The 22279-nt window shown below is 34.8% G+C and overlaps 3 protein-coding genes across 13 annotated transcripts in view; 2 read left to right on the top strand and 1 right to left on the bottom strand.

Annotated features, from left to right (window-relative positions):
- The window catches only part of LOC106880241 (AN1-type zinc finger protein 3-like), a 74530-nt gene extending 52396 nt beyond the window's left edge, over positions 1-22134 (top strand). For 4 of the 11 annotated variants that reach the window (XM_052971703.1, XM_052971701.1, XM_052971704.1 and 1 more), the window contains one exon: positions 737-1335. In XM_052971703.1, coding sequence (XP_052827663.1) covers positions 737-888 — 152 coding nt within the window. In that variant the 3' untranslated portion in view covers positions 889-1335. Of the gene's footprint in view, positions 1-736; positions 1336-1603; positions 9853-19037; positions 21387-21525 lie in introns of those variants that run through there. The other 7 variants (XR_008265176.1, XR_008265178.1, XR_008265177.1 and 4 more) reach the window with 7 other exon arrangements.
- The window catches only part of LOC106883096 (proteasome subunit alpha type-6), a 267726-nt gene that overhangs the window by 136747 nt on the left and 108700 nt on the right, over positions 1-22279 (top strand). The gene's annotated exons all lie outside the window — the stretch shown is intronic.
- The window catches only part of LOC106881114 (peptidyl-prolyl cis-trans isomerase FKBP2), an 11819-nt gene continuing 2903 nt past the window's right edge, over positions 13364-22279 (bottom strand). The window contains exons 2-5 of the mRNA XM_014931355.2: positions 18490-18668; positions 17759-17871; positions 15511-15593; positions 13364-13578 (exon numbers count right to left, since the gene is read on the bottom strand). Coding sequence (XP_014786841.1) covers positions 13517-13578; positions 15511-15593; positions 17759-17871; positions 18490-18666 — 435 coding nt within the window. The 5' untranslated portion in view covers positions 18667-18668 and the 3' untranslated portion in view covers positions 13364-13516. The remainder of the gene's footprint in view (positions 13579-15510; positions 15594-17758; positions 17872-18489; positions 18669-22279) is intronic.

Genomic DNA, 22279 nt, shown 5'->3' with positions numbered 1-22279 from the left:
GTTAAAACCAAGTTTAATAAGCACATAGTTATCCTTGCTGTGGAAATACTGTTAGATTATAAAATTCTTGGCAACCAGAATGGAAAATCAGTTCAGTGAGTTTCAAGTTTCGTTTAACCCTTTTGTTACAATATTTCTGTTGAAGTAAGGTGGTGAGCTTGCAGAAACGTTAGCACGTTGGGCAAAATGCTTAGCGGTATTTCGTCTGTCTTTACATTCTGAGTTCAAATTCCGCTGAGGTCGACTTTGCCTTTCATCCTTTCAGGGTTGATAAATTAAGTACTAGTTGCATACTGGGGTTGATCTAATCAACTGGCCTCCTCCCCAAAACTTTCAGGCCTTGTGCCTAGAGTAGAAAAGAATATTTCTGTTGAAGTACAATATTTTTTATTTCACTTAATTTTTAAAATAATGAACACTTTAGTAGGTTTAAATTTTGATCAATTTAATGCAGGATGTTGGTATCAAAAGGTTAAAGCCTTACAAAATTTAATCTCAAATATGCTGTACTGGTATCTCAATTTACTTGGTCAGCTTTACATAGCTTTGTTAATGTAATATGATCTAGTTTACATTTTCCATACATAGCAAGATATTCTCTCAACAGTGAAGAGGTTATATGCAAATCTAGAAAAAGACAGATGTTAGCCAAAACTAGTTGATCTGATTTTACATTTTGGTTGTGTGTGTTTGTTTGTCCACAAATGTTTCGTTGAAATTCCATTTCTCTTTCCAGATTATGTCTTCTGTGCAGCACATCGACTGCCAGAGCAGCACAACTGTATTTTTGATCACAAAGAAGATGGCCGTCGAGAAGCTAGAGAAAAAATGATAAAGCCTGTTCGACATTTAGGAACCTCATTCAGAAGACTTGATTCTGATTCATGAGACTATTCCTAACCTTATGCACTTTTCAGATTTCAATTTCAATGAAATTGGAAACAAAACAAAAAAAAAGATTATTACCATTGATTTTGAAGAGACTGCTTCATTCTTTAAAATAAAATAATAAACAAAGCAAAAAATATAAAATATTAAATAAAATTAACTATGCTGCTCAATTCTTTCAAATTAAGAATTGCCAAAATAATGATGATGGTAATGCTGGTGTTTATACTATTAACTTCTGGGCTCTAACCAAAACTTCCCATCAATTTTGATATGGATTACATACAACTGTTTATTCTATAATGGTTATTTGCTTACAGAGCAGGTATTAACTATATATATATAATATGTATATATAATATATATGTATATATATATATATAAATAATAAATAATATAACATAGATTTTATGTATATTGAATAAAGAGAAATATTTGATAAACAGGCTCATTTGGTGAAGAAAATTCTAAATGACTTCTATAGATATAATTAACACTATATATGTTTAACAGCTGTGTCCAACTGTTCCTTTCACACACAAAATGTTCATATTGTGTGTGATCTTTAGGGGGTTTTAAAACCTAATTTTGGTCATGTTTGAACATAGGATAAAATTATATTTGTAATATTTATGAATTTTGTCTGGTGTGGGTGGGTAGGTGGTTGGTTGCACATTTGATTTTTTTTCCTTTTTCTTTCTTTCTAAACTCTTAGGGAGGAAGGCAGTGTCCAGGACTGGTGGATGAAAGGAAACTCTGCTTAGGCTGGAATATGGGCCTAAATGCTTGTAATGGTTGGTGCCACTAAAGGCAACCAAGGGCCACGTGATGGTGCTTAACTAGTCAGTCAGTTAATTCTGCCGCCCAAGAACAGAGGAACAGTGAAATTTTTTATTCATATATATTTTAATTTAAAAGAAAAATGGGCTCCAATCAACTAATTAATAACAGCAGCAATACTAGCCAATTAAGAAATGTTCTTGAAGAGATCAGCTAAAACAACTAAGGGAAGCAATTTTACCTCATTGTCTATTTTATTGTCCTGTCTCTTTGTTTTGGCCATTGTTGTTGTGTGTGTGTGTAAGAGAGAGATAAAGCCAAAACCTGTTGTACAACTTATCACTACAACACAAGAAATGTGTGTATGAGGGTATAGGAATGCTGACAGGTTTAAGATATTTGTTTCACAATCATGAGATTTCTGGTTCAATCTCACTGTGTGGTACCTTCAACATGTGCCTTCTATTCTAGACTTGAATTGATCAAAGCCTGGTGAATGACATTTGTGTAGATAGAAACTATGGAAACCTACCAAATAGACTGTACCTGATAATTAAGGGGCCAGCCTTGTCACGCACTGTCATGTTGATTCTGTCAGTGTTGGGGTGTTACATTTAAAGGTCTGGAATACAGTCATTTACACTTGTAAGTCAGTGAGCAGGTAGATCTGTTGATAGAGCAACTGGCATACTCTTTGTTGAAGCTGGCAGAAGATGTGTCTAGGAATCCAGCATTAACAACATTTAATGGAAATAGCTTTGCTTTTTCCATGATTCTTGCTGCTTTACCTATATTTTAGGTATTCTTTGCAGAATAAAACATTTTTTTTTTAGCTCCACTTGCCACGTTAAAAGTGTATAGTCCTGATAAAATATGTATTTTAGAGGTTACATATTTTTGTTTTTAAATGAAAGTAATAGTATCCTCTTTTTACACACGCATTTCTCGACTTCGCATCCTAAACACATCCACATTAGGCAAGATTATTAGTGATAAAGATGGCAGTAATATTGTATCATTTTTATTATACCATTAAACCATGTTTGATATTAATGTAGTCCCCAGGGTGATGAGTTGGAAGAATCGTTAGTGGGCCAGGCAAAATGCTTAGTGGTATTTCATCCACTTTTACGTTATGAGGTCAACTTTGCCTTTCATCCTTTTTGGAGTCTATAGAATAAGTACACCAGGGTCAATGTAATCTATTTACCTCCTCCCCTAAAATTGCTGGCCTTGTGCTAAACTTTGAAACTGATATTAATGTAGTTTCCTGGATGGCAAGTTGGCAGAATCGTTAGCATTCCCAGCAAAATGTTTAATAGCATTTCATCCAATTCCACTACAGTGGTTGACTTTACTTTTTATCCTCTCAGGGTTGATTAAAAAAAAACAACTACCAGTTGAGCACTGGGGTTGATGTGATATACTTACTTCCTCTCTCAAAATTGCTGGCTTTGTGCCAAACTTTGAAACCAATATCAATGTATTTCCTTTAATTTGTAATCTCAAGATTTAAAACTAATTTTGTTTTCCTTCTAGGAGTGGTGGTTAGTTTCAATTTTTATTTATAAATTTTTGGTTTTTAATCATTCTCAACTGAGCTATTAGTTTATTTGTTGCTAACTTACCTCAGTGTACCTGTCTGCCTAATTGTAAATTGGGAAGTATGTTCTAAGCAGTAGGAATATTATGTAGCTGGTGAGTGTTTTCTTAGCTGTCTTCAAGCCAATAGTATGATTTTTTTTTTAAGTTCATTATTGCAAGCTATTAGATCACCCTGATATTCTATCTTTTTATGTTCAAACTAACTAGATTCAATCTTTCATACCTACCCGACAATGTCATTCTAAAAATAAACAATTACATCATTGAAATCTCAAAGCTTCAAGATAATGCATTATTCAAAGCAATGTGAATAAATAAGCATTACATTGGAGAGAGTAATTTGAATGCTTTGAAATGATCTTCAATGGTGCCTCCTTCTTCTGTTAGGTTGGTCTGAAAATAATGGCTGCTCTAAGTGTTTTGAAATGCAATTTTATCATAGTATTTTAATTATGTTTTAGGTGAATTTCGACATACTTAATAATTGATGTATGCTCTTTAATAATTTTCTACTTATTTCAGAGAGAAAACAGTCTTGAAGCATAGGCGCCATTAATTATGAACATGACAAAAAAGGACCATTGCTTACTTTTCTTGCAGGAGTTCAAGCTTGGGCACAATGCTTCCCAAACTGCTGCCAATATCAACAAAGCATGGGGAGAGGGGTCCACAAGTGATCGCACAGTACAAAGGCAGTTTCAGAAATTCCGTAATGGTGATGAGAGCCTTGACGATGAAGAAGGTAGAGGACAGTCATGCAGCCTTGACAATGAACAATTGAAAGCAATTGTTGAACAAAACCCACGTGAGAGAAATTTGGTGTCAGTATTACAATTCTCACACGTAATCTGTAGACGATTGGTAAGGTGAAAAAGCTCAGTAAATGGGTACCGCATGAGCTCAATGAAAATCAAAAAGTTTGGCATTTTGAAGTGTACTCTATGCTCTTTCCACGAAATACTTATGATCCTTTTCTTGACCGAATCGTCACTTGTGATGAAAAGTGGATCCTTTATGATAACTGTAAATGATCAGGTCAATGGCTTGACTGTGAGGAGTCCCCCAAACATTTCCCAAAGCCAAAGTTGCATCAGCAAAAGATTATGGTGACTGTCTGGTGGTCTGCAATTGGTATTGTCCATTAAAGCTTTCTGGAAACCAATCAGAGCATTTCAGCAGAGGTTTACTGCAATCAACTTGCTGAAATGCATGCTCACTTGCAAAAATGGAGATCTGCATTGGTGAATCAGTGTGGCCCAATTCTGCTCCACAGTAATGCAAAGCCACATGTTGCAAGAATGATGCTACAGAAACTCACAGACTTGGGATACAAGACTTTACTGCATCCTCCATATTCTCCTGATCTTTCAGCCACTGACTTTTTTTTTTTTTTTTTTTTTTTTTTAAGCATTTAAACGTTTTTAGGTGATAAAGCTTTCAGGTCCAAACCAGAGGTGGAATCGGCTTTCAAAGATTTCTTAGCATCAAAGCCAATAAGTTTTTATCAACAACGCATAAATAATCTCGTTGATTGATGGCAGAGATGCATAGCTGTTCACAGCTCATACTTTCACTAATCAAGACATTTCTATTGTTAATTTTTCCAAAATAAAATTGTTTCTGAAATCAGACATTATTTTTGGAATAACCTAATAATAGATGATTTGATAGTTGTATAAATTGGCAGGCTGAATTTGTTAAATTCCAAATTATAACTGGTTTCAAGTTAGAAAATTTAGCTTCACTTTGACACTGCAGCATGATCTGGGGTGAGATGTTTTAGTTATCTTTATAAACATACTTCATAACTAGAATTTTAATAATTAGATTTGTTCTGCTTAATTCAAAGAAATACAATGAAATGAGAAACATGAACATTTAAATGAACTGCTACTGTACATGATGAAAGAAATGGGTATCCAAATTTGTCAAAATATAACATGAGTGTTGAGAGTCAAATCCTTAAAGAGAACCTACTAAAGATATTTGTGCACAAAATTCTGAAAGATCATTTACAGTTCTTGCATGGTTTTGCTGTATAACTATTGCTACATGCCTCTATATTAATCCTAAGGGTCTTCAAAAGAAAAACAAAGAACAACTTTTATTAAATACTGCCTGATTTCATATCGATGGTACGGTGTATGAACATATTCACCATAAATATTTTTATTTATCCAGGATATGTAAAAAAAATCTCTTTAAATTTTATTACCTCTTCATTCTTAAAATATGCTTATTAGATGGCTGTATGATTAAGAATTTCTACTTCAGAGTTACATAGTTCCAGTTCCACCTCATTTCACTTTGGAGAAGTTTCCACTACTATAACCTTGAGTGGAATTTAGAGGGAATCTACAAATGTGGTGTTCTTGCATGTCCCATGGTTTAGCAGGTGAAACTCAGAAACCAATAAAATGCCAGACTGAAATTACTTTCAAAGGCATTACCCCAGCAAGGATGCAGTTCATTATCATCATTTAAAGTCCATGTTCCATGCTGTTATAAGTTGGACAGTTTGACAGGATCCAATAGGTCCAAAGACTACATCATACTCCAGTGTCTACTTTACCATGGTTTCAGTGGTTGGATGCGCTTCCTAACACCAACCACTTCATACTATGCATTTGTAGTGGGTTTCTTTTTATTTTTTGCCACCACCACTAGTGAGGTTGTCATGCAGCTTGCAGTTACTTAGTACCAACTTAATCTTAAATGTCATACATTGTTGCTATTATCTACAACTGCCATTTGATTCTTATGTTAATTCATTCATTTGGTTATTGCTATATAAGCTATTTATCAATTATGGAGCCGCTGCATTGCAGTTTCAATTTCTGTTTAGATTTGAATTAAAGTTTCTAGTTTCACTCTGGAGATGTAGGACTTCAGGGGTGAGTGAAATAGATCTCTTTTAGAGTAACAAGTTTTGTACTTTGAGTTTAGTATTATTTACTCTGCTATGGTATGAGACCATTGAAACTAAAGTGAACTGGGATTGATCTCAAAATAAATGTACATATTCCTGGCTCTTGATAAACAACTCAAACTATTCAAAATGTTACTTTTCATCTTAGCCCTTTAACTGCAGAATTAAATTCCATAGTTATTCCTGTAATGATGTTAAACATCTACCAAAGGAAAGAATTGTTATTTTCTACAAGTCACATTTCCTTAATAAACTTGACACATCTCAGATAAAATAGTTTCAAATATGACATTATTCAACAAAAGATACATTGGTATACAAAACTGCTTTCTGCAGTTAAGGGTAATGAAATTTTAAATAGAGATATTTGATTTCCTTGGTAAAAGGGTTAACAAAAACAGAAAATGTTCCATTTACACACCATATTAACTTTAAGATATTTATTTTTGTGCTTGTTTTTTCAAGCAGTTACCACTTGAATTTCAAATTTTGTACTAGATCCATTAGTCAGATAACTATTTTTTAAAGATAAATCTCCTCCCTTGAGATCCATCTTTGTTACAGATAGGCTTCCAGACTTATAACATAAACTTCAGGTTTTTAACTTCTTACACATGAAACCTGTGTTCTCAATGATGTGGCTTAAAGGAATTCATATGCATATGTATCCAACAGGTGTCAAGAATTTTGGATATTGACAAGTGTATTAGATAAGTCATTACCAATTTGTACTCTGGGCAACCAAGTATGATGCTTATGTGGTTACATATCTGCTTTCAATGATTTTAAAGTCTTTTAAATGTTCTTTGAATGTCTCAAGAATAGCTTTAGTGGCTTTTGACAGTACTCCTTTTTTCTTTTAAGATATATCGTTAAAATTATTTTCAATACATTGCTATTTCTATCAGGTTGTGGAGGCGCAATGGCCCAGTGGTTAGAGCAGTAGACTCGTGGTCATAGGATCGTGGTTTCGATTCCCAGACCAGGCGTTGTAAGTGTTTATTGAGTAAATACCTAAAGCTCCACGAGGCTCCAGCAGGGGATGGTGGCGAACCCTGCTGTACTCTTTCACCACAACTTTCTCTCACTCTTACTTCCTGTTTCTGTTGTGCCTGTATTTCAAAGGGTCAGCTTTGTCACACTCTGTGTCACGCTGAACATCCCCGAGAACTACGTTAAGGGTACACGTGTCTGTGGAGTGCTCAGCCACTTGTACGTTAATTTCACGAGCAGGCTGTTCCAGTTGATTGTAACTTCCTATTGCTGTAAAATTTGCTGGAGCAGTGAATTTTATTTTAATTTTTCATTTATTTGCAATGCTGAATTCAGTGTTTTTTCTGGAGTATGATCAGAAAAAGGTTGGTTTTACCATTTAAAAATTTTATTTCAGGAATGATTGTAATTACCAGTATAGATGTGATTTCCTTGCATAGTCCACTGGCTTGGAGCTTAACTTTTGGTTTCAGTTGTATAAAGTTGCTGAAAGACTATCATCTGATGCAGAGGTAACACCTGTAGGAGAAGTTGAACTAACTATTGTCAGTCAATGAAGAATTCATCAGTTTCAACAGATTTACTGCTGCCCCTAGTATACTGGTACCCTTTGAAATCTAAATTTGTTGGTCCTAACCCATGCCAGAATAGAATGTGAATGTTAACTGATGAGTCACTGCACAATCACAATACCAGTTATTAGATACTCTCTTGACATTGTCATTTGTGGTATCCCGTACTATATAACTGGTATTTATATTACCAGCCTGGAGGTATAAATATCTCAGATTGATTTTACTGGAATATGAACACTTATTAACCCTTTTGATACCAGCCCACCCAAGACTGCCTCTGCTTCTACAATACAAACTTCATGTTGATTTATGTTCCAAACACTAAGTTGATAATGACAAAAGTTACTTTACCAAATTCTTCATTTTCGAAATTGATTGAAACAAGGGTTAAACAAGACTAAAACAATGCATAATACATTTAGTTTATCTCTCTTCAATCAGCCTTTATCTATAAATTGTAGTCTAATTTGTAATTTAACTTTGTTACTATATTTCTGTTGAAATAGTCTTTTTTTTTTTCTATTAATTTTGAAAATAATGAAGAGTAAAATAGCTTAGTCATTTTTAAGCTGGTGTTAGGAATAGAAATTAGCATGAAATTTTGATTGAAGTTTTTAATTTAAATCATTTTAATACAGGGTGTTTGTATCATAGAACCAAGTTGCTTGGTATCAAAAAGTTAAGGGAGATAAATTTCTCTAGATAATACATGAGCATTTGTATGGTGTACTAAATGAACCTCCAACTTGCCTTAAGCTATTCTCTGTATCTGAATGATTTCTCTTATGAATAGACAGTATTAAAATGTCAATGTTGTGCAGATTTTGTTCCCACCCTCTACCTTCTGAGTTCAAATCCTTTGGTAGTCAACTTTGTCCTTCATCCTTCCAGGAGTTGAATAAAAACAAAACCCATCAATACAAGATGGTGAATTAACAGAACCATAAAAACATTGGTCTGGATACTTTGTGATATTTGTTTTAACTCTTTGCATTTTGAGTTTAAATTTTTCTAGGTGGTGGATTTAACCTATTGCCTTGTAATGGGCAATAGACAATGCCTTTCCTCCTGACTAAAAAATAAAATATAAGTCCATAAAACCGTACTTCTCCCTCTAGTTTGATTCCCAGACTATGTACTACCTTAATAATTTCTGTTCCATATAATTTTGATTGATCTACTCTCCAATCCCATATTAACTACCATGGAACTGCATCCAGGTAATGTATTGTAGGGTAAAGTATCTGAAGACTATTGGAGAATAAGATTGATTAAAAGAAATACAACATATCTTTTTAACTAAAGTAATATCTGACCTGAAAAATATACATGTATTTATAGTCTTTGTCGATAACCATTAGTTTGTAATGAACAGTTTTATTGTAAAAATGTATGCTTTTGTTACAGTTTCTGCTTGCGAATTCACCTTACCATGCTGGCTTGACATCAACAAAATTACGCCACTTCTTGTCCAATGTTTTGAATCTGGGTTTGTCCCCATTAAGGTGGGGGTGGATCTACCTCATTCCTACAGCAACCGCTCTCACACCATCTCGCTTGGTTTTGGGTGTCCTTCCTCCTCAAGCCAACCCTCCCAGTCTCCTCCACGTTTTCTTTGGTAGCCCTTGCTTTTGCAGTTCATTCACTCTAAAGTCAAGCACCTTCCTCAGCATGATCCGCAACACATGTCCATACCACTGCACTCTATTCGCCCTTGCCAGCTGTTCCACCGATTCCTGCATCCCCATCAAGTCCTCAACCCTCCTTTTATCGAATAGTTTCATGCCACACACTGCTCTCACCAATGCTTTCTCAGTCCTTCTCAAAATTGCTATTTCACTTTCCCTCAGACACTGTCTCTCTCCCATACAACATTGCAGATCTCACACAACTCCGATAAACCCTTTCATCTTCAAGGAGAACTTTTTTCCGGATAATAATGCTCTACATTCTAAAACACACTGCAACTGGGACATCTCCTTTGCACAGTCTTAGTGACAAAAGAAAGGAGTGGCTGTATGGTGAATAGCTTGCTTACCAATCATATAGTTCCAGGTTCAGTTCAACTGCATTGCACCTTGGGTAAGTGTCTTCTACTGTAGCCTTGGGCCAACCAAAGCCTTGTGAGTGGATCTGGTAGACAGAAACTGAAAGAGGCTCATTGTATATAGATGTGTGTGTCTGTTTACGTCCCTGTAACTTAGCAGTTCAGCAAAAGAGACTGATGGAATAAATACTAGGTTTACAAAGAATAAGTTCTGGGGTCAATTTGTTTGACTAAGAGCGGTGCTACTCCAGCATGGCCGCAGTCAAGATGACTGAAACAAATAAATGATAAAGGTATTTCACTGAATAAGCTATGTTAGGGGACACCTGTCGCTCATCTCTGATACTGCTGTTGAAGTTTTGGGGTTGGGGGATTATTTTATTCACTGAAAATGAAATAACGAAGTTATTTCATTATTTTTGGGATTGACCTTGTTTTAAGCTGTAAAATCCTCAATACACAGATTTTGGACCAATGTTGAGTTTGGTACCCAAGATAGCCAAAATACACTTACTGAATCTGTTCATATATTTGTTCAGTGTATCTACCAGAATCTGTCAATCATGAATGACAGAAATAAGGCTTTCTGAACAGCTCTAGGCTTAGCATTTCTCCGTTCTTGAAAACCAGCCTCTGTTTTACAATCATTTTTATAGTTGATTTATAATTTGTGCATGTAAAAATAAATAAATAACTTTTGGGCAGGTGGGGGTTCCGTCTCTGGTAGTGTCATAACAATTGATTTTCTCCCTTTACTAAGACTGTTATTTTCAGTACATAAAACACTATTACACAATTTTACAAGGCATCTGATGAATTCACCTCCCTGCTTTAATAGTTCTGTAACTTCCTTTGGCTCTGTATGTTTAACACGAGTGCCTTTCTTAATTGCTTTAGCACATTATTATTATCTACTTTGTAACTGCAAAGTTGCCCAGTATTCTCTTAGTAATCCAGTTACTTCATTCACTTTGGTTAATAGATCTCACCATGTTTCAATAGCTTTACATTTAGGTATCTGTTCTTTGGTTAACAACTGCACATTCAGCTATCCTTTGAGTAGAACCCACCACATTTACCTTCACAGAACTTCACATCTAGTGAGTCAACTAAACCATTTGCTATGTTTTACTTGAGTTTTTTTACTCTACAACTTCTCCCTATTATTCCACATCTGACATTAATCCTTCCATATTTTGTCACACTAATTTTCATTTTTACTTTTCTATTGGCCAGCCAGTTTTCCATTTCTGCTGTTTTTTCATAATCTCTTCTTCCATAGGGTGATTGTCCATTGTTGTTGCTTAGTCCTAAGTTAACACTGATCAAGCAGACCTCTTGTGCTTGTTCTTGATCAGAAAAATACAGTTCAGTGCTTGTGAACTAATATGTACTGAAAACTGTTTAGCTTGAAAGCTCATACTTTATTTCAGGTAGATATTTTTCTTGCTTCCTAGAATAAAAAGTAGAATTATGTTTCTTGTCCACAAAAGCAAATACAATAAAATGTCTGGCATGTAGATTTTGCTAAGATAAGCTAAATAATCTAAAAAGTTATTATCTTTAGAGATGAAAATTGCTTAATCTCTATTTATATCTACCCTACAGTTTGATTTTGCATTTGTCACCAGGTGTCCTGTTCTTAGATAAATACATCATACAGGGCTGGTTTCAAATTACAAACCATTATTTCAAGATGAAGGATATAAATGCTTGTATCTGCAAGGTAAATCCCATCTAGTGCTGTATGCACATCTAAAAGTATAACATCTGATGTCCATCAAAATGTAATTCTGATGTAATTTTAACAATTCCTTCACTTCTAAAGATGTCTGAAAAACTATCCTAACAAAAATCTCACAGGAACTGATTTTAAGAAGTGTGAGATCACAGTAAGCATTTGATTTAGTATTTAAGTCTCTCTTTTAATTTTATTACTGTAATAACTCAAGGATGTTTTCAAAATCTGCTAGAAATAGCAGCCAAATCTCTCAAATCACACCCTACAGTCTTTAAAAAGGAATAACATAGTCATTATCACCATTTAACATCCATGGATTGGATGGTTTGATAGGAGCTGGTGAGCCAGACGACTGCACTATGTTCCATTGTCTACTTTGGTATGGTTTTTTTCACACCTTTGTACCATGTCTCACTCTTCCACAGGTTTTATCCACATTTAGCAATCAGCACTTCTTTATGTTGCTGTCCCCATCCATATCCATCACAGTCTTCTCTCTTTCACACTATCTGATGCTGCTTATGTTCAATTTTTCTCTCAGCATATTTTCACTTTGTTGTATATACACACTGATGTTGCGCATACTAGCTTCATTTCTTTCTAGCCTTTGTACGCGTCCTCTACATTTAGTCTGCGTTTCACTATCAGGTGACATTGCTGTTCATACACAAGCATCATACAATCTGCCTTTTGTTACCAACAGGAGTAACAGCTCCCTGAAATTTCTCCAGCCAGTTCTTATTCTAATGATTATGCTTTCAGAGCTAATTAGATTGCCTAGGTAACAGAAATTATCTACTGTATCTAAGGATCCTCTGTAAAATATAACGGATTGGTCATGCTGGATTGCCTTTGCCCATAGGTCTGCTTGATCAGAACTGACCTGGGGGTTAAACAAGAGTGAGGTCTTAGAGTAATAAAAATTGAAATATTTGTTTTACTTATCTTTGAAGGATAAAAAGCAAAGAGAGAAAATTAAATACTGTAAGGACAGCTATCTATTGTTGTCTTACCAAAATACTGGCAGAAAGTTAGACATTTTTAAGGAAGGGCTATTACTCAAGTGAATCAACTTGGTACTCTCAGAGTTGACTTCAATGTGATTTGAACTCAATTAATACTGCAAGGTGTTTAGTCCAGTGTTGCTGTCATCATCATTACTTAACATCTGTTTTCCATGCTGGCATGGATTGGACAACTTCACTGGAGCTGGTAAAGCCAGGGCCTGCACCAGATTCCATAACGGTTTAGCTTCTATAGTTGGGTGCCCTTCCTAATGCCAATCACTCCACAGAGTGTGGCACCATTACCTGTGCTTCGGAAGTGGTACCAGCACCCACACCAATGCTTTTTACGTGGCACCTTGGTTTTAGGGTCTTAATTCTGTTGTGGTGGACAGATCTTCTTGAGCACAGCAATGCATCATATATCTTGGTCATCTTCGTAGAGTTCAGCGTTTTGAGATTGGCTGATTTCTAACTTGAGTAGAAGATCAGAAATTTTAAGGAGCGGATTAAAGTTCATATCAAACCCAGAATTTGATTGATTGATACTTAGTTGAAGTCTTTAGCTTTCAGATTACTCTGACAGATGTTATGCTTATTTATATTGTTTTGAATTTATCTTGTAGCTTCAAGATTGCAATGGTGTGAAAGTCTATTTTTAGAAAGACCCAGTAAAATGTCCTTCCTTTATCTAAACCATAGGAATTTCCTTTATTATTTAAATTATCCATGTTATTTTTTTCTGATGCTCTACTAATTCTACCTTTCTGCTACTCTCCAATAATAAATCAAAAACAAATATATTATTTTAGTTTTAATATCAGAAAAAAATATCTAGAAAAAATTGATGGTGTTTGAGTAAAGTCTCCATTTATATCTATGCATGTACACGTGTGCATGTATAAAGAAAAAGATTGCTTTATGAAATGAGTACAAATGGCTTGAAATCTTTGTTTAAAGTTCTTCTTTTTTGTCAATTTTAATGAGTTCCACTTCAAATATTAAAACAGCATCCCCTGGAAAAAAAAAAAAACACATTAGATTCAGTTCAGATTACTTTCATCACATTTGAATACAAGAAAAAAGACTGCTATTTATTAATGAAACAACAATATTACTCCATTCACAACATTATTCAGTATTATTATATAGATTTGCATTTAACTGAATTTTCTGAGAGTGAATGTAAGATTAAAATGTACAATATTTTATGTATAATTAATGTGGACATAAGGACACATGGAAAAGGGCATTTAGTGCTAATTGAACTTGTTTCCCTTACATCTTGGTGCATTAGTTCCTATGCCATGCAAGCTTAACATAAAAGATTATTTTTTTTATTATCAAAGTGTTGTACATATACCCATTGATAGGGTGTAATAATCTGTAAAGGACTCAAGATTCTGCTGCTTTATTCCCTGTAACTATATTACAAAACATACAAGGCAGCAAGCTGGTGGAATTTAATAGTATCATAAAATAATGGCCCCAGACTGTCCAAAGCATTGTGAGTGGATTTAGTTGATGTAATCTGAAAAAAAGCTAATATAGATAGATATGAGCGGTGCATGTGTTTCTACCTTCTTGTCTTGACATCATGCAAGAGTTGTAAATGAGTGTCACTGTCACACAGGCAGTTTTATTCATTTCCAATATTCTGTGAAAAGATGTCTGGCTATGATCAAATATAATCTTGCTGGTAAACAGGTGAAGATTGGTGATGGGGAAGGGCATCCAGCCAAAGAAAAAACATCAGCCTCAGCAAATTCTGTCTGGCCTATGTTACGCATGTATGGAAAAGTGGACATTAAAATGACAATTCTTTTACTCTACCTAAACAGAATGTGGAATCAAACTTCAAATGAATAAGCATAAATGTGTTCAGGAAATAAGAACTTCTCCAAGATTTTGTTTATACATCAATATAAGGCAGCAAGTTGACAGAATTCTTGGTACATTGAACAAAATGCTTAGCAGCAATTTTTTCTGGCTCTTTCATATTCTGAGTTTAACTTTGTCTTTCATCTTTTCAAGGTTGATAAAATACCAGTCAAAACTGATGTGGGGGGGGGGGAGGCTGATGTAATACACTAACCCCTTCCCACTAAAATTGCCAATCTTGTACCAAACATTGAAACCTTTTTAAGTCAATATTAAACATGTAACAAGACTATGTAACTTGCTTAAAGATCGAACTTAGTGCCTTGCTGTACTCAAAAAGAACTGCCCTCCACAGCAAAAATGTTAAGGCCACATCCTCTGGTGATATATAAAAAGCATTTGTGCCAATGTCATGTTAAAAGCACTCAGCACACACTGTAAAGTGATTGGTGTTAGGAAGAGCATCTGGCTGTAGAAACCAAACCAAATCAGACTGGAACCTGGTGTAGCTCTGCAAACCATCCAACCTATGCCAGCATGGAAAATGGGTATTAAAGAATGATAATGATGATGATGAACAATGTCAATCTTTCAGTTTAATAAAACAAACCATCATCATCATTATTTTAACATCTGTTTTTCCATGCTTGTAAGAGTCAGATGGAACTTAACAAGGCAGATTTTCTGCATTGGTTGTTCATCCTGTTGCCAATCATTCAGGCAAAAAGGATAAATGTTAAAAATGTAATTGTAAGAAAATGATTCAGTTATTATTCTTTCTTCTGATTATCTTTCTCCTTTTTACAGAAACAATAAATATAGTTAACTGCTTGACCTTACATAATTAAAAATCTCTATCAACAGGGAACCAGCCCAACACATTTTTTGTAAAACAAAACAATAAAGTTTGACATATTCTCTCCACAGTCAGGTAAAGTGTCTTCTCTAGAAATACATCGAACACCTGGAATATTTGAAACTAATAAGCCCAAAGTGGCAGTTTACCTTATCATTTTGCTACTACACTGAACAAGTAAATGCAATTTAATACAGAACAATAAACCAACCTGGAATTTTAGGAGGTGCTCCTCTTGATCCATAGCCCATATCTGGAGGTATTACTAGTTTCCTTTTCTCTTGTTCACACATTCTGAAAATATTCCAATAATACATTATTAAAGAAGTATGTTTTGATGCAATTCTTCCCAAAACATGAGGTCTGGGTGTGAATAGAAGCTATTACACTAATTGTATTTGAGATTCAGCAAATTTTTTTTTAAATTAGTATTGTTAGTATTAGTGATGTGGACTGGAGATCATAGATCATAACATAATATAAATTCTCAATTCAGTCAATTTCATGCTATCACAGAAAAATTATGAAAACCACCACCTCCCATTTTGATCCTCTAAGCTATAGGCTTCATGTCAGCACTGCATCCTTCAAATATTCCATGCTTCTCAAAATCCAACGTTACTTCTGATGTGCCCATGCAGCACCCTATCTTCTTTATAGCTCTTTTACTGTTCACTTTTCAGGTTTTTTTTTTTTGTGTGTGTTTTACTCTATGCAGTATGCATACACTGTTGGCTTTCATTGCTGTCTTTCTTTACTTGACTTATTGTCACTTTCTGCCCCCTACCTACTCTATTCAGACTAGTTGTAGTTCCCCTGAGCACTGTATACAATAAGATTATTATTATTATGGTGGTGAGCTGGCAGAATCGTTAGCACGCTGGATGAAATGCATAGCGGTATTTCACCCATTGCTCTGAATTCAAATTCTGCCAAGGTCAGCTTTGCCTTTCATCCTTTCGGGGTTGATAAAATAAGTACCAGCTGAACACTGGGGTCGATGTAACTGACTCATCCCCTCCCCCAAAATTGCTGCCCTTGTGGCAAAATTTGAAACTATTATTATTATTATATTTAGGTGTAGTCAATAGCTTAGAGAGAGATGATACAGCAAGATATTTCAAAATTGGTGAAAATGTATTTGTTAGGACATGTAAGAATTGAAAATAAAGTTAGGAAGTGGTGTGATTAGCAAACACAGGAAAAATGCTATATTTGGTAAAAGGAAGAAAATGGGTGTACCAGAGACACATAAATCAACTAAAGAAAAGACTCAATGAGAGTGAACCCAAGAGAATGGAGGAACCAATGGAATGGTTATATGATACATTTCAAGTAGCAACACCACTACAAATAATTGAACCCAGACACACAAGCAAAAGAAAATGTACAGTGTTCCTGGAAGTGGATGCCAAAGGAAAAAAATATTAAATTTATAACTGTATGAAATAAAAAACTGCAAAAAGGGAGTTGGGAGTGATGTAAAAATTATTGTTAATAAAAAGAAATAAAATTACACTCCCTAAGAAAAAAGAAAATTAATAGATAGTCGTGTCTTTACTTATCTAACTAACTATACTACTATACCAGAGTGGACGTTATCACAGTTAAACGTTGGATTACAACATCTCCAATGGGTGCTTTTCATGTGGCGCCAGCACCAGTGCTTTTTGTGTGTCACTAGCACCAGTAATAATTCTGCTGTGGTGGACACATCATCTTGAGTATCAATTCTACCAAATTAATTTCTTTAAATATCTTTACTCGAATACTAAGAATTTCAGATGTACACAATTCCTGAACTATAAGTTATAAGTTAATGAGTTCATTTAAAAATACTATTGTGATAAACAGTATAGGATAAATTTCTCCTTTGAAATGGCAAATATCTATCCATCTTTTCCACCCACTATTCCTGGGTTTGTTGTGAGAGTAGAGTCCTCGGGCACCTCTACTATAGGGTCCTATCAGAAACAACTGAGACTTGGGATAGTATCAAACCATCTCCTTTTTGGTCTACCCCTAGGTCTATTGGTTGGGATGGCTTAAAGAATCTGTGTTGTGATTCTTTCCTGTAACATTCTAATTACATGTTCATAGTACTGGAGCTGTACCTTCTCAACATGAAAGAGTAATGGCTCAGCCTGGAGAGACTCCCTGATCTTCAGGTTATGCACTCTGTCAAGTAACATTACTCAAGATCTTTTGGAAGATCCCTATTTTGGCCACTTTTATTCACAATCATACTCTTTCGGGCATTACCCAACATTCATGACCATAGGTGAGAATAGGCACAAAAACTGAATATCAGAAATTATTTATGAAAAATTTAATTCTCATAAACTATATTTAAAATTCAAATTAAAACTGAAATGGAAAACTTTCTTGAATAACCTATTTTTACATGCAATGAAGCTCAAAATAATAAATCTGAAGTTAAAAAAAAAACAACTACTCACCCCAGAAGACCTTGATCCCAGCCTTTTATCACTTGACCAGCACCCAATGTAAATACAAATGGTTCATTTCTTGAATAGCTGCTATCAAATTCAGTACCATCTTCAAGCTTGCCCTAAAACATGAAGATGGGGAGAAAAAATACATAAAGAACAATATAATTCTTGAAAAATTCATGAACAACAAAAAAGAATTAGAAATGCATATACAAAGTTTTAGTTTATCAAGTAAAGACATTATAAAATCAGATATTCAAGTTTTGAATATTAATCAGTGTTTATTCTGAATCTCTGTATTTTTCAAACTAGTTCTACCTGAAAATTATGTTAAGGGTACATGTCTCTGTGGAATGCTCAGTCACTTACACATTAATTGAAGAGTTAGTAATTCAGTTAATTGAACAACTGAATCCTCATCATCATGACAGAAATCCCCTAACAAATAAGTTGTCAAAATACTCATCAAAAATGTTTCCTGTTGATTATAATATGCTCCTTCTGTCAAATATATAATGATGATTCTTCTGTCAAAAATATGATGATACTTTTATCAAATATATAATGATGGTTGTCCTGTCAAATAAATAACAATGATCCTTCTATTGAATATACAATAATGATCCTGATGTTAAATATATAACTATTATCCTTCTGTCAAATAAATAACTACAATTCTGCCATCAAATATAAAATGATCCTTCTATCAAATGTAAGAAACACTATTGCTAACTTACACTATAATGCATCTTTAACACATCGCCTTTTTTTGATTTCACCTTGCATTTGTCTGCATCAACTCTCTTTTTTATTCCAATTTGCAATTTTTTCGTTCTCCTCTCTTCTTTCTTGTCTGCAGCTTCAGCCAAGCAGAGAGCAAATAAACATACACAAATGGAAATAAACCACTTCATATCTAAATCAGTAAAGAAAATTACAAAATCATTAACAAAAACATACAGAAGTTTAAAAAAAGTCTATTAAAATAAATAAAATTTCCCAGATCTAAATTCTAAAAATGAGTAAATGGTATTTTAAATAATTGGAAATTAATTAATGCCCACCACCACCACCTCTCCTCGAATCAATGCAGCAATAATAATAGCAAGTAGCTATTAAAGACTTAAACATTAATAGATTGTTTCTGGTTTGCTTCTAGATGTGTTCTATAAATGTGGATATTTAGATTACAGATGATGATGATGATGTGTTGAACTTTAAATATGTGGTTGTGTGGGTAATTTTATATTATTCTAGAAAAGCTTACAAACTTTTATATTTCCAGTTATACTACACAGCAGTGAAACATGGACTGTGACTGTTGAGGACATGCGTAGGCTTGCAAGAAATGAAGCTAGTATGCTCCACTGGATGTGTAATGTCAGTGTGCATACACAACAGAGTGTAAGCGCCCTGAGAGAAAAGTTGGACATAAGAAACATCAGATGTGGTGTGCAACGGAGATGACTGCACTGGTATGGTCATGTGTTACGGATGGATGAGGACAGCTGTGTGAAGAAGTGACACATCCTAACAGTGGAAGGAACCTGTGGAAGAGGTAGACTCAAATAAACCTGGGATGAGGTGGTGAAGCACGACCTTCAAACAGTGGGCCTTGCAGAGGCAATGTCAAGCACGCACACATACATATATATATATTCACATTTCCAGTCATTAGACTGGATGTGAAATTTCAAATCGCCAGATGTAAGGTGCCAGCCTTACACACACATACACTTCATGGTCTTCACATGCCCTCCTAGACTAGTGAGATTGACGCCATTAATGTTTAGTATTTGAACTGGCCATATTGTGTTTCCCACACCTACTCTGCAATCATCATCATCATTTAATGCCTGTTGTCCATGCTGGCATGGACCATAATTGAGAGAGAGAGAATTCTTATGTTCAATTTTTCTCTCAACACATTTGATCTTTGTTGTACATAGCTTCATTTCATTCCTTTCTAGTCTTCACATGTCCTCTGCATTCAATTACAACATCTCACTACCATCTAGCATAGGTATTCATATACAAACATCATAAAGTCTGCCTTTCACTTCAAGACTTTTGTGACCAGCAGATGTAATAGCTTTCTGAACTTCCTCCATCCTGTTCATATTCTAACAACTATATTTTCAGAACATCCTCCTCTACTGCTAATTAGTTCACCTAGGTAACAGAAATTATATACTAACTCTAAGGAAACTCCTGGGCATTTGAAAAAATTCATATCCCATATTTTCTTAGTTTTTATTGCTCTTGCACATGTCACATATAAGGTTCACTTTCTCTGTTAACCTCCCTATGATTCCACAGCACCTTTTATGTGTCCATAGCTTGCACTGAGTATACCATATGAAATTTCCACCTACAGTTTCCTACATATATAGCAGGGCCATTTTCCTCAATGTAATAGGTTCCAGTTTGTTTCTCCTGCAAACTAGTAATAAGTTAACTTTAAGGTTCTGGTTTTGTATCGACACCCGGAATTTCTTTTCTAGTTCTACTACAGATTCAGCTACAAAACAAGCCCAGCAGCATATAGTAGTTCCCAAAAGTAACCTGTATTAAATACCTCTGTTATGGCTAGGAGGACTATGATGAATTGGAGGGGACTGAGAACCAAGCCCTAGTGAACACTTACCTGTACACTAAATTAATTGCTGTACTCTCTCTCACCTTACTGACAGCACCTCTGTACATTGCTTGTATAGCTCTCATAAGCCATTCATTTACCTTAGAGACCACCAGAATGAGGGGCCCTGTTAAGGGCTTTCTCTAGGTTAGTGAATACCAAGAGCAATGGCTTACTTTTAGCTAAATACTTCCAGAAAGAGATCATCAGTCGTACCTCTCCTTGGTACAAGACCAAACTGCATCTCATCTAACTTAATTCGCTTCCTAAATAATTGGGCTATAACTTTCCATATCTTTCATGATCTGATACCTGCAATTACCTCAAAGGCATCTTCTTTGCCTTTGTTAGAATTGATTATAATGTCACTGTGCTAGTTGTTAGTTATAACTATACATATAAATAAATGTTGCATAGAACAGGAGAAATAGAAATCAATACATGAGTGGATATTAATTTTTAATTGCTAGAAAGTTACAAAAGTGATTCAAGAGTTTTGTGCCATGCACAAATCTCTCCTGTTTGATCTAAACCTACTCTACGCTCCTTAATTGATGAGCTCTATCTGCAAACAGGGAGCCAGCATGAGACAATATCCATTCACATATATACACACATATATATAAATGAGAACAAATGAAAGTAAAAGGCACTCAGCATATTTAGCAGGAGTTACTTGTATTATTATTTAAAACAGTTTGAATCAGCTTCATGCAAGTTAAAGTTTTATGAGCTTCTAAAAGAAAACCCAAGCATTGTAGTTTGATTGAAGTATTGTGATAAAAAAGTAAAACAACAAATAATGAAGATACACAGCTCTAGCAATGCAAAAAAGAGAACATTAAGAATTCTTTATATATTTCAGGCACAAAGGCCCATCATCAGAAGTGAATGGCCCTGGAATGTGAGTTATATAGATTCTGCCAGTTTGATTACTGAACAGGCACCACTGACTCCACTTTGTCTGGCGGTATATACAGGGTGTCCACAAAGTCTGTGTATATGGAGTAAATAAAATCATAACATAAACAATTAAATAAATATAACAAATAATTTTCCTTTTTTTACTTGTTTGAATTAGATAAAAAAAATACTTTATTTTTCTAAATTTATTTATGTTATTTTTTCTACCCAGATCAAATGATGGCTCTGTCTAAAGAAGAAAGAATCGAGTTAGTACTCTTAAGTGGACGAGAGGGATGGTCTTATCACAAAATTGTGGAAGAATTTAATCTTTGACATCCTTATAGGCAACCTATTTATTTTACTGCCGTCAGGAAATTGATCAAGAAGTTTAAAGAAACAGGCAGTGTTTTGGATAAACCCCGTTCTGGGCAACCAAAGACTTCAGATGAAATGAAAGTGGCTAGCCCAAAGAAATCACTTCGTCAGACATCCACGGTGTTAGGTGTTCCAAAATCAACCATCCACAAAATCCTGGTTGAGGAAAAGTTTCATCCATAGAAGCTACAGATATTGCATCACTTAAATGAAGACAACCCTGATAGACGAATGCAGGTGTGTGAATGGTTTTCAGATAAATTGGATGAAAATATCAATTTTACTAAAAACTTTGTGTTGTTCAGTGATGAAGCTACGTTTTATGGAAATGGTGAGGTCAACAGACAGAATCTTCGATACTGGTCTCGAGGTAATCCACATTGGATGGATCCATCCAAACAGCAAGGCAGCAAAAAGGTGATGGTGATAGTGTGGTTTGTTGAAAGCTCATGTGCTAGGACCCTTCTTCTTTGATGAACATGTAACGAGTGAGACTTATTTAAACATGTTGAGAGACAAATTAATACCTCAAATTGAGTGCCTAGGCGAGGGACTTCCGAATTGGTTTCAGCAGGATGGGGCCCCTGCCCATTTTGCCACAACTGTTA

The sequence above is a fragment of the Octopus bimaculoides genome, chromosome 11, assembly GCF_001194135.2.
Source record: "Octopus bimaculoides isolate UCB-OBI-ISO-001 chromosome 11, ASM119413v2, whole genome shotgun sequence".
In the NCBI taxonomy this organism is placed as follows: Eukaryota; Metazoa; Mollusca; class Cephalopoda; order Octopoda; family Octopodidae; genus Octopus; species Octopus bimaculoides.
This window is presented reverse-complemented; position numbering and strand designations above follow the sequence as displayed.